We start from the raw sequence: 13,078 nt of genomic DNA, 5'->3' as shown, positions 1-13,078 counted from the left end.
GTTAGTCTCCAGAGTTCAACGGCAGCCCTGTTCAATTTTTTTCTTTTTATTTACCTGGCGTACACATGCTTTCCTTGTGCGCAAGTTTAATGTGTTTTGGGGGGTGTTTCTTTATTTTTCTATTTAATCCAATGTCCTCTACACCATTTTGAAAGAGGCTAATTTGTTACTGTTGTCTTGAGGTTAAAGGCTGGGCGCTGGGGGAGTGGTATTCACTGTGATTGGCTAAACATCGTAATTCTAACAAATGCCCTTTTTTTCCCGGCAACAAACTACTTGGCAACGCTGATAGATATCTGGATTCCCGCCGAAAAAAACCTGTACCGATGCAAAAACCCATTATGAGACTGCAATTCTCTAGCCTACAACGAAGATGGATGTTCTTCATTATGAGATTATCCAAACCATCTGAAGAGGGGTGGATTTTTTCGAGTTCTGAGGTGTTTTTGTTACCATGCCTTCCTTTGGGTCGTAGAAGCGTTGGATCAGCTGAACGGCGGTGCTCTTTCCCGCCCCGCTGGGCCCTACAAACGCCGTGGTCTCCCCGGTCTTCACCGCAACGCTGAGCTGGTCCAGGATCTGCCCTCAGCACACACACATAGAAACACACACACACAAACACAAATAGACAGACATGTACATTCACAAATAGATAGCCATGTACATACATAAATGCACACACACATGCACACACACATGCATACAGACAAACATAAACATAAACTCACACATAGAGATGGAAACACACTCACATATAGAGAAACACAGAAGACAATCAAACACACACACATAGAAACACAAAAGACAATCATACACACACACATAAAGAAACACAAAAGACAATCAAACACACACATATAGAAACACAAAAGACAATCAAACACACACATAAAGAAACACAAAGACAATCAAACACACACACAAAGATGCACAAACGAACACACACACACATACACAATAACAAGATGTTACCAACATAACTAGGAGACAAAATCAATCGTGAAAGAGCTTTGAGTGGCTGCAGAAATTGCTGCCAATTTGCTCAAAACTGTCAGTTATTACAGGCCTCAGTTTGTAAGGGAGGATTTTTGAAGTTTTGAAGGGAGAATTATATCAAACGATTCATTATTATGAGAATTTTTTTCAAGTGTTTGTGCGGTCTATAACAGTGCGTGCAAGTTTTATCCATTCCGATACAAACACATTAACTCTGTATCTCCGTACCTTGACCTCCGGTCTGGCGGGGTAGTGGAAGGTCACGTTGTGGAACTCGATGTCACCCTTGACCCTGTCCAGCTTGTAGCCAGACTCCGACATACAGTCGATCTCAGGCACCTGGGACAAAACGGAGGACATATCGGAATGGAAGTTCTTAAAGCGTTACCGTACCATGACATGGAATAGCCGCGTTGTAAATTGTTTTTAAGGCGTGATGAGGACCCGTGAAAAAAGGCATGCAGTAATAAAAAAATAAAAAGTTAAACATAACTTAAACTAACATAACCGACAACATGTTCTTGCCATTCATTTCTTCACAGGCCGAAGAGATTCAGAGCAGAAAACAAGCCCTTGGGTTACACTAGTCTCGGATGGATGGGACTCAGGGGAATGTTTGAATTGAATAAAAAGCATCACATCAACGATACGAACCCTGTCAATGGTCTCAAAGATGATGGTGGCAGCACCTCGGCCCGAAGCGAAGGCCTCCAGGCACGGAGAGGCCTGACCCAGATTCATGGCACCTATCAAAACCCCGAAAAACACCTTGGGAAGCAGGAACACAGAGAGAGCAGTGTCAACCCTCTAATAGCAGCCATTCCTCCGGGTTTGGGGCTCGCTATGTAGGTCGACGGCATGACGTTTCTCCTCTGCTACTCAAGCCTCTTTGTTTTCAGGCAGTTCTCGATAAACAAATTGTAAATAAATCATGAATAGTCATAAATAACCAATCATTGTTAGCGTTTTAGTTTTGGCACTTAGCTCCCACTCTCATAAATGTGCAAAACATCGAAATACGACGTTTAATATTGACATTATTATTATATTATTGTCATTCATTGTGAATCGTTTCATCACAGCCTTAAAGGTGCACTGTGTAGAATTAAGTGACATCAGGTGAAAGGGAATGGTAGAAACTTAATATAAGTAGGTTTTCATTAGTGTATGATCCCATGCAAATATGAACCACTACAATATTTGTACAGTTTCCTGCCAGACAACTAGAACGCTACCACACATGGAACTATTAATTATCATAATCGCTATCTTACTTGTCAGCCATGACAAGAAACCTCCTCCCTTGACACTTGGCTACTCATTGGTTTCGTAGACCATGACATCCTTTTGGAAGTACCTGATGGCACCTTACAGGCCACCGTAACTTCACCTTCTCATTGAAAAGGCAGGAGTGAGGCGGGGTACTCAGTTGCCTGCAATCTACAAATTCACCGCTAGATGGCACTAAATCCTAAATCCTACACATTGCACCTGTTAGGAATAATCTCCAAAAAAAGAATCTTGTTCAATATTAAGCCTACAATTATGATTCACTACATGTGTGACACTACTTCAAGTTGTGTTCCACTTCAACAAATCAAGCGCATTCCCAGAGACACATCAAAACACAACCAGCAGCAGCATTCCCAACAGCGAACACCAAATAGTTAGCATGAAGAGATCCATGGTCATATGACCCCACGGCCCCATGACTCCAGGGTCCCAGGGTCCCATGGCCCCTGTACCTGAAGCAGCGTCCCGGGCGTGTACTCCAAGTCCAGCACCAGGCCTGAGCCGTACCAGAAGGCCAGGGCGTAGCAGAGAAAGATGATAAACCACATGTAGCCTGTGAAAAAGCCCATGATCAGCCCCTTGCGGATGCCCCAGCGCTGGGCCAGGATCAGGTTACGGTCATACCTGCAGGGGGCGAGGGAGGGCCGGTCACATCCTACGAAATTCACAACATGGAGCGCTAATGGCGGTTTTAAAGTTTAACAGGCGACTTTCTGCAAATGTCCTCCTTATTTTCTTCTACTTTTTACTGATTTCAGTTATTCAGTTAATTCTCTTGGCTAATCGCAATTTTCGTCACCTATTTTTCAGCCTAATATTGGTCCAAAAAAGTCCAAAGATGCGATGCTAACTGCTTAGACCCTCATCTTGTTTTCAACTACTTCTCAGGTCATTTGCTTGGCTACAGTTGAGTGTTTGCTTTTAGCTGTTATTCATTTCATTCAGCAGGCATTTTGCTTAAAAGTGCTCTTATATTCTTAATTCGACTTCTGATTTATATCGTTCTGTCATTTATTCCAGCCACCTCAGACCCTTTCTGCAATCCTGATTCCTGAAACCAATTTTTAGTGTGAAGCTTTATGTAGCTAGCTTTACTTCTTAAACTTTCTCAGAGCTTAGCAGAGCCTAACAGGGGCCTTAGGTTTCTCTTATTTGGACCCATGAAGTGTGTGAACTTTTCGCCGTCAATGGTCCCTAGCTTGTGATAAACAAGCTTATCTCAAGCTGTTGCTGTGATCTGGGGTGTGTGTCTTGCTTTACCTCTCCACCTCCTTCAGCTCCCCACCAAAGGCCGCCACAGTGCGGATGGCCGACAGCACCTCGTCGGCCACCGCCCCCGCCTTAGCGTAGGCCTGGAGCTCCATCCCCGTCAGCCGCGCCACAGACTAGAGAGAGGGGGGGGGGGAGAGAGAGCGGGAGGGAGAGAGAGAGAGAGAGAGAGAGAGAGAGAGAGAGAGAGAGAGAGAGAGAGAGAGAGAGAGAGAGAGAGAGAGAGAGAGAGAGAGAGAGAGCGAGAGAGAGGGAGAGCGAGAGAGAGGGAGAGAGGAGGGAGAGAGAGAGAGAGAGAGAGAGAGAGAGGAGGGGGAGGGAGAGAGAGAGAGATGGGTGGAGAGAGAGAGAGAGAGAGAGAGAGAGAGAGACAGGAAGTGTTAGTGCTAGTGAACTATATTTGTTACTGTCGTCCGTATCATACTACAGCCATTCCCCTACGGAAGTCTCCACTTTAGTAGCACAGGTTTATCCATAAATCTCAAAAGTTATTTTATTGAATGTGATTTTTATACTTGCCCAGGGACTAGTCTTAGTGGCGAACTCTAGCACAGTTACAGCCATGTTATTTAATGTGTACTATCCCTGTCAAATAAATGAAAAACTAGAATAAACAACGGCACCAAAATAAGGATTTTGATCTTTAATCCGATTGGTTTATCTTTTGTCACCGTGTTTGGATTTTTTTTTTTTGCTTTGCTTTTTGTTGTTGTTCCTCCAAATTTTATTTATGATATTGATTTGGCAATATTGTTCAAGAAATGTTCAAGCCATAAAGCAATTTTATGTTAATTTGAGAGAGAGAGAGAGAGAGAGAGAGAGAGAGAGAGAGAGAGAGAGAGAGAGAGAGAGAGAGAGAGAGAGAGAGAGAGAGAGAGACAGAGAGAGAGAGATGGCAGTGAAAGACAGAGAAGGTGAGAGATTGCTCATGGTTTATGTTTAGGATTTTAATATTCTACCAGGATACCGGAGAAGCAGCCAATGGAGATGAGACGAGAAGTAAAGGAGAGATGAGAGATTAAGGAGGAAGGGGTTGAGGTTGACCAGAGGAGAGAGGGAGAAGGAGCAGAGAAGAGAAAAGGAGAAGGGAAGCAGAAAATAAGAGAGGAAAACAGAGGGCGAGAGAGAGAGAGAGAGAGAGAGAGAGAGAGAGAGAGAGAGAAGTAGAGAGAGAGAAGTAGAGGGAGAAGGAGAGAAGGGCTCGCCGGAAGAAAGAGGAGACAAGAGACATGGGGATCCTATATTCGGTCGCCGGCATCTCACTGACCAGCGCCATGAGGCCAGCTCCCAATCCGATGAGGGGGCTTGCCGCAAGGATGACCAGGGTGAGCTTCCAGCCTCCGATGAAGCCCATGCAGAAGCCACAGACGAAGGTGGTGAAGCGCTGGATGAAGATGCTCACCTGGTCCGCGATGGCGTCGTTGATCTTGTTGATGTCACTGTCACAGACGAGGGCGGGGCAACACAGGGATTAAGAGGAGGAGCGCCTTGTAATTCGTTTTTCTTAGAATGGTTTATTGTCAAGGAAACAGGGGAGGCCCGAAAACCTGATCAACCATTTTTCGGGCGGTTGTGGTTCCATAACTTTCTGGGGCTAAGAAAGGCAAACCATATTCACAGCCAAAAATGCAGCGCGTGTAGACTAAAAGTTGTAGGGCAGGATCATGAAAAATGACACACACATCATTAGCCAGATATTATGTATGCAAAAGCATATTAAGACTTTTCACAATATTTCCCACACACACACACAACCGCAAAAGAAGTATGGCAGACACATACTTACAGAGGTAAAAATAGAAAGGCGGGTGAATTTGTCTAATATGTTTTGAAATGTGCAGGAACCTCAAATCCTTGGAACAGTTCCTCATTAATAAAACTACAAATAAACATGCCACATTAAAGCAGCCGATGCACAAATTCACAGCACACCGTGCACAGTCTTGCCTGAATGCACACCATTCTTTAACCACTGATCCAGTGATTAATGGTGTTCGCAGTCTTACCTGTAAGCATTCATAATAAAGAAGACATCCGTAATAAAATATATAGGACAATTGATTGTAAGCACCAGGGCAAGAAAAATGGAATTATATCAACACTCTTAAATTGAATACTTAATTACTTAATCAAAAGTTTATTTCATCCTTTTTGCAAGTTCGCTCTTCATCTACAGCTCAGTTTTTTCCATATTTTCAGCCGTGGCTAAACCCATCCACAACAATAAGTTCCCTTCTATTTTTGTTTCATTAGTATCCGACTGAATCCCTGAAACGTTTGTTTGTCCTATAACAATAATGTACACTTGTTTCTCTGAAGATGCTGGGTGGATGCTGCCTAAGTCTGTGTCAACTCTCTTCATCTGTCAACATGCTAGCGTCTGCTAAGAGATCTAGGAGGGGGGAGGGCTGTGTACAGATACTCCAGTCCCCACAGCTCTGAGTTTCAAATACACAAGAGCGCATTACTTACAATACATGTCCTTGGTTTACTTTCGCTAAAACTGTGAATGTGATAGAGAAAAATGGCTTGTTTAAGTTTGAAAAGCTAAGGTTTTCTGTAGTACATTTACAGTTGGTTTGTCTGCAAATATGAACACTAGCACTTACCACATTACCAAGGTTAATGTTCATTACTGATACTCATATGCTCAGATAGCACCCCCCTGATGTTCAGAAGGGAATTCTAAGCATGGACAGGTTTTTACTATTATTGCAACGTATTTGCATTAACGTAATTTAGATTGCTCGGAATAATTCTACCTCGACACATTTTAAATCCATGGAACATAAATAATGCTATACGAATTGGACCTCATGGATCGTGGAACAGTTAATAACACTTATACCACGGTCTGCGGGAATACTCGATTCTGATTGGATGCAGGGTGTGCATTAACTCCTGATATACGGACACCTGGACAAGTAGTTCCGTCAAATTGTCTGTTTACCGTTCTCAATTAATGCGCTAGCTGGCGTATCGTCTCTAAAATAGTAGCAACCATAGCAACGGGAAACAAAACAAAGTCAGCGAACTATAATACCTCCCGCTACCTCCCGTTCTAAAGTCGTAGCTATGGTCCGTCCTAATTACTGGAGGAGTGAACAATGTTTCCGTTGCATGAGAACCCAACGGGCGTGTAATGGTGGTTCCGGGTATTAGTCGGACCCTCAGGCGTAACCAGGGAAACAAATGTATTTTTTGTGGAAAACTTTATATTCAGATTGTAAAACGCATGAAAATTTAAATTAATGGTCTTAATTTGGTCACCGTTGGTAAGTGACCGTGGTATAAGCTGGACTTCGCGGAGGCAACCGTCCGACGCGAAGCGGAGGACGGTTGCCTCCGCGAAGTCCACGGTAATAACATGCCAATTCATGTAATAACAGTTAATAACAGATATCAGCATGTAATGAGAGGTAATAATAACATGCCAATTCATGTAATAACAGTTAATAACACGTATCAGCATGTAATGAAAGGTAGTAACACGTCAATTAATGTGGTAAGAGTTAACATCAACAAGAATGTTAATAACAACAACAATGTTAATAACAACGAAAATGTTAATAACCACAATTTAAATGACAACGACAATTTAAATAACAACAACAATGTTAATAGAGTAGAACAACATGCAATAACATGTTAATAGCACATGACAACATGTTACAATTAAGAGAATAATAAGGAACAAGGTTACAGTTAATAACTAATATACCAATACTAACATAATTTGTGAATAACAATGACAATGTCAATAACAAGGACAATGTTATAATAAGAATAACGTAGAACATGCAATAACATGTAACAACAGTTAAGTAAGGGATAATGCCCGACGAGGTGTCCATTATCAGGAATTAATGGACGACGTGGAGGCGTGAACCGTCCGACGCGAAGCGGAGGACGGTTGCCTCCGCGAAGTCCATTAATTCCTGATAATGGACACCTCGAAGGGCATTATCCCGCTTATACCACGGTCACTTACCAACGGTGACCAAATTAAGACCATTAATTTATATTTTCATGCGTTTTACAATCCGAATATAAAGTTTTCCACAAAACATACATTTGTTTGCCTGGTTACGCCTGAGGGTCTGACTAATACCCGGAACCACCATTACACGCCCGTTGGGTTCTCATGCAACGGAAACGTTGTTCACTCCTCCAGTAATTAGGACGGGCCATAGCTACGACTTTAGAACGGGAGGTAGCGGGAGGTATTATAGTCCGCTCAGCTTTGTTTTGTTTCCCGTTGCTATGGTTACTACTATTTTAGAGACGATACGCCAGCTAGCGCATTAATTGAGAACGGTAAACAGACAATTTGACGGAACTACTTGTCCAGGTGTCCGTATATCAGGAGTTAATGCACACCCTGCATCCAATCAGAATCGAGTATTCCCGCAGACCGTGGTATAATAACAAATAATAACAGATGAAATGTATTAGCTATTAACAAAATTCAACAGAGAATAACAAGGAACAAGATGATAGTTCAGAACATATATTTACACCTGACAACACATAGCCAAATGTCACAACATGTCTTCACATTGTTTTGTCAGCACACTCACTCAGACATGCGCGTGTTGAGCTCGCCGACGGAGTTGCAGTCGAACCATCCAATCTCCATCCTCATCACCCTGCCGAAGTACAGCTTCCGGATGATCTGGACCTGCCGGGCGGCCGAGGTCACCCACAGTGAGATCTGAGGAGAGAGAGGGGGGGGGGGGGGGGGGGGGGATGAGAGAAAGAAGGGAATAAGAAGGAGGGAGGGAGCGGGGGAGAGGGTGAGGAAGAGGGAGCCGGAGAGAGGGAGAGAGAGAGAGAGAGACTGTTATTCATATGTGTGCAGGATAGCAACCTAAAGAGCAAACAAGAACTTTCACCTTTGGCCTTGAATTGAACCCCATGGAGGTGTCCAGGGAGCAGGGTGCCTTTAAGCAAGGAAACTAAGCCCAAAATACATATTTGGGGATATTTTTGGGACCTTTAGCCCCACCTGTATGTGTGTGTGTGTGTGTGTGTGTGTGTGTGTGTGTGTGTGTGTGTGTGTGTGTGTGTGTGTGTGTGTGTGTGTGTGTGTGTTTGTGAGTGTGTGTGTGTGTGTGTGTGTGTGTGTGTGTGTGTGTGTGTGTGTGTGTGTGTGTGTGTGTGTGTGTGTGTGTGTGTGTGTGTGTGAGTGAGTGAGTGAGTGAGTGAGTGAGTGAGTGAGTGAGTGAGTGAGTGAGTGAGTGAGTGAGTGTGTGTGTGGCGCATAAGGATACTTAACCCATCTTAGAAACAAACCTGAAAGTAGCCGAGCATACACACAGCTATTCCGATGCCCACGTAGTAGTAGGCAAAATTCGTCATCTCGTACTCAATGTCCAAAATCCTGAGGAACACAGGAGCACATCGGAAAATGTCACAAATCACAGAAATTTGTTCCAGAAGATTAGTCTACTTAAAGTGGCAATATCAAAGATTTCCGTCTGAATAAATGACTATTAGGTCACCATCTATCGCCACATGAGGTCACAATTATGAACGAGTCTATTGCCCAATAATCAAAGGCGTTTACATTTCGTTAGCCTCATAGGATAATTGCCTAATCATATTTTGGCCAAATTGTGATAGCTAACCTAACTCTACTCTCCTAAGGCTGCTGATTCACTACCGTAATCACTATCTGCTAGGGGTGTGACGATACACTCAGCTCACGAGACGAGACGAGACACGATATTGGGTTCGCGAGAACGAGACGAGACGAGATTTTAAGAAAACTACAATGACAAAATATATGACTGGACCAACAGACTTTTATTTAACCAAGTCGCGCATGCATTTTGAAATGTTTTATTATAACTCTTTACATGCATGAAATTGAAACTAAAACTAAAATTTATAAAAGTGAAATTAAAATAAATGAAATTAAATAATTCTCTTTTTTTCAAGTGCAAACAATATTATGTGCAAAACCAAATCAAAGTACCCAAAATGTACTTTGATTAAATGTATTCGTTTTCGCGGTTATTCAGCCTCTTCTTCTCCTCCGGAAAAACACGACTGCATTGCATTGTGGTATACGGGAGTAACATGTAGGCTACATCGTATGTACACTCAAATTTTGGTAACCCTAATTTTGTACTTAAAGTGCACTATATAGTGCATGAAATCAACCACTGAGAATTCGAACACCACTACAAAATGGCGAGCACCCTATATAGTACACTATATCCGTGATAGGGAACGATTTTGAACACAGCTTATGGCTGCTTTCGATGCTTCCCCTGCTTCTCCTCCTCTTGTTTTCCTTCTCCTTCTTTAGGTTCTGGCAGGTAAGATGTAGCAAAGGTGCATTACTGCCCCCACAGGCGACAAATAGAAGTTTGGATAAATCACAAATCTTGCGAGACCGATTTTTAACGCGACGGGTAATATCGTCGAGTTTGATCTCGCGAGATCTCGTGGCACGAGATCTCGTCACACCCCTACTATCTGCCTAAGTCATCTATTTGACTTAGGCAATCTTTGACACTAAATATGATGAGCCTTAAAATATGATTTCGGGAATTATGCTATGAGGCTAGCGATTCGCAGTTTTATGAATGCTAAGAACTGGATGTCTTGGCAATGACTCTGCAAAATTCACAAATGTGCCGCCAAAGTCAATCGAGCAGAAATCGTACTTTGCCACTTAAAAATGTAAGTGAGTTATTTGACACTTTCCCTTTTCAAACGGTACATGTCGGCCTCCCTTACCCGCACGTGCGATTCTGTAGCGGTTTCAAGAGCTCCCACGCCGACGACCCATTGGTCCAGTCCTGCGTCGTGGCGGTGAGGTTCTGCCTCCACCGGATGGTGTTGTTGAAGCACTCCTTGCGGTCGTCCATCAGCTCGTTGAGCTCGATGTCGTAGTCGATGAACGTGTCGGTGAGCATGCCAAACACCAGCAGCATGAGCGGCTGGGCCGAGCCGTGGAGAACGGCGCACAGCGTCCCCACCACCATCATCAAGACATCGCGCTTACTGGCGAAGCGGAACTACGCAGAAATCGGAAAAGTATATATTTTTTTATCTGAGAAGTGGGTCGGTGTTGCGAACATGTGGAACGAATGACAAATGTGCATGGATGCGTTCCACACAGACACACAACCACACACAGAGACACACAGGGCACAGGAAGTTTAAACAGTCCTTAGAGAATACAAGGAAGTTACAAAGAGAGAGTAAATGGGGAGGGAGGGAGGGAGGGAGGGAGGGAGGGTGGGGGATTGGGTTAAAATCTGTAAAGTGTCACAATTCATGACAACGTCGAAGTTTGTACACTGAAAATTCAACAAAGATATTGTTAAAAAAAAAACTGTCCTCAGAGACTTAGAGATTTCGATAAGAAATACAATAAAATGAAACAGTACACTGACACCTAAAATGAAAGGTCGGGGAAGGGAGCTTACCAGCTGAAAGAAACCGATTCGAATGGCCGGTTGTTCGGCCTTGTTCTTAGCTCTGAATGGGAGGGGGAGGGGGGGGGGGCACAGTGGTCTGTGGGTGGTGAACGTGATAAAGAAAGCATTTGTCCAAGTTATAGATGATATGCTCCACTACTTACTGGTCATCCTTCGGAGACGTAGTCATGGTCCTGTGGAATGAACAGAAAGCCAGGAGTCAAGGGAAACAGATATGTGTATGGAGGGGGGGGGGGGTGGATACATGGGTACCAGCACATAGCATAACTTGGTGCAGCACACCAACACAGAGATACACTGTACCGTACGAGAGAATAGTGGAGGGAGACTCACATGTAGGAAGTCGGTTCTGGGAGACAAATCAAACACATCATGTTGCAATTTCGCATTATTCTGTATGCATGGTTACACATGTGCAATACACACATTCACACACACCAAACATACATTCAGAAGTGCAACACACACACACACACACACACACACACACACACACACACACACACACACACACACACACACACACACACACACACACACTCACTCACTCACTCACTCATACACACACGCACACGTGCAACACACACAAACTCAGGCACCCCTCGCTCGCTCGCTCACCCTCATTCACTCACACAGACACACACAGACATGCACAAACCCACATACATACCGTCTGTAACATCGTAGGCATTGTTATCCTGTCCCAGCTTTTTGATGCTGTGGAGTCTGACGGATCCGACCGGCATCCTGGAAGCATCTAGAAAGACCGGACAAGACTGTTTCTTTAGACGGCATTAGTTTGATCGCAATCCCACAATACGCAATAGTGTGTCGTTCTCAGCGGGTTAAATCATAAATCATCAAGGGGATTAATAACCTGACAGCAAGACCAGCCTCGAGAGAAAGATAGAGACACAAAACCTGGAACACTGACACTGTAGGAGGCCTCTCTCTCTCTTTCTCTCTCTTCCCCCTCTCTCGCCCCCCCCCCCCTCTCTCTCTCTCTCTCTCTCTCTCTCTCTCTCTCTCTCTTTCTCTCTCTCTCTCTCTCTCTCTCTCTCTTCCCCCTCTCTCGCCCCCCCCCTCTCTCTCTCTCTTTTTCTCTCTCCCCTCTCTCTCTCTCTCTCTCTCTCTCTCTCTCTCTCTCTCTCTCTCTCTCTCTCTCTCTCTCTCTCTCTCTCTCTCTCTCTCTCTCTCTCTCTCTCTCTCTCTGTTGTTCTGTTGTGGTAGGTGGACGGGTGAAGGAACTTGGGGGGAAGCTACGGTCAGGGCAATTTTGTTTGGTGTCCAACTGCCTCGGCGGCCGTTGACCTCCGTAGGTGAATGAACACACATACAGAGGAGAGAGGGAGAGAAAAGAGAGAGAGAGAGAGAGAGAGAGAGAGAGAGAGAGAGAGAGAGAGAGAGAGAGAGAGAGAGAGAGAGAGAGAGAGAGTTAGATAGTCAACCCCTTAGCACCACTATCAGACCAAAGCAAAATCGCGGCCGGCTTCAAAAACCACAACCTAACGAGGAGGCATTAAAACCCAATAAACTACACACTACAATAAAAAGTTGAAAGGATAGCTGTTTCTAAACTTATCAGCATACCATGAGGCGAAAAACCCATTTAGAAACTTCTAGATAACTTTCCAAGAACTTTCACTGCAGCAGTGAAGGGATCCCCCTGGCAGTAGGAAGCCTTTACATTTTTGACCTCTCAGCCTTGCAATCAAACCTGAAAGTCTCAAACGGTCCAACTAAGAACAACGAGAACAAGAAACAAGAAGTGGTTTGACGATGAAAGCAGAAACAGTAGGAAAAAACGTAGAAATCGTTCAAACATAGAGAACCAGACAACCACAATATACATCCTCATTATTATGAGACCTTAAGACAATACAGAAACACAATAAGGAGAAAAAATACTAACTGTTGAAAACCAGATATACGCAACTGAGGAATCCACAGAGTCATACCACTTCTTGGAAAATTGGATAACACTAAACAAACAAAAACGGGAAGACTTACACATTCAAATGGAGATGTATGGGTAAACCACTTCTCCCACCAATATACAAGAT

The 13,078-nt window shown here is 43.8% G+C and overlaps 1 protein-coding gene across 1 annotated transcript in view; it reads right to left on the bottom strand.

Moving 5' to 3' along the window:
• Window positions 1-11,977, bottom strand: part of LOC130380607 (bile salt export pump-like) — a 43,140-nt gene extending 31,163 nt beyond the window's left edge. The window contains exons 1-14 of the mRNA XM_056587851.1: window positions 11,893-11,977; window positions 11,686-11,772; window positions 11,349-11,364; window positions 11,159-11,188; window positions 11,004-11,055; window positions 10,309-10,589; window positions 8,854-8,941; window positions 8,139-8,272; window positions 4,826-4,997; window positions 3,550-3,674; window positions 2,742-2,913; window positions 1,651-1,764; window positions 1,225-1,335; window positions 454-579 (exon numbers count right to left, since the gene is read on the bottom strand). Coding sequence (XP_056443826.1) covers window positions 454-579; window positions 1,225-1,335; window positions 1,651-1,764; window positions 2,742-2,913; window positions 3,550-3,674; window positions 4,826-4,997; window positions 8,139-8,272; window positions 8,854-8,941; window positions 10,309-10,589; window positions 11,004-11,055; window positions 11,159-11,188; window positions 11,349-11,364; window positions 11,686-11,761 — 1,497 coding nt within the window. The 5' untranslated portion in view covers window positions 11,762-11,772; window positions 11,893-11,977. The remainder of the gene's footprint in view (window positions 1-453; window positions 580-1,224; window positions 1,336-1,650; window positions 1,765-2,741; window positions 2,914-3,549; window positions 3,675-4,825; window positions 4,998-8,138; window positions 8,273-8,853; window positions 8,942-10,308; window positions 10,590-11,003; window positions 11,056-11,158; window positions 11,189-11,348; window positions 11,365-11,685; window positions 11,773-11,892) is intronic.
• Window positions 11,978-13,078: the final 1,101 nt, after the last annotated feature.

Source organism: Gadus chalcogrammus, chromosome 4 (genome assembly GCF_026213295.1).
Source record: "Gadus chalcogrammus isolate NIFS_2021 chromosome 4, NIFS_Gcha_1.0, whole genome shotgun sequence".
In the NCBI taxonomy this organism is placed as follows: Eukaryota; Metazoa; Chordata; class Actinopteri; order Gadiformes; family Gadidae; genus Gadus; species Gadus chalcogrammus.
This window is presented reverse-complemented; position numbering and strand designations above follow the sequence as displayed.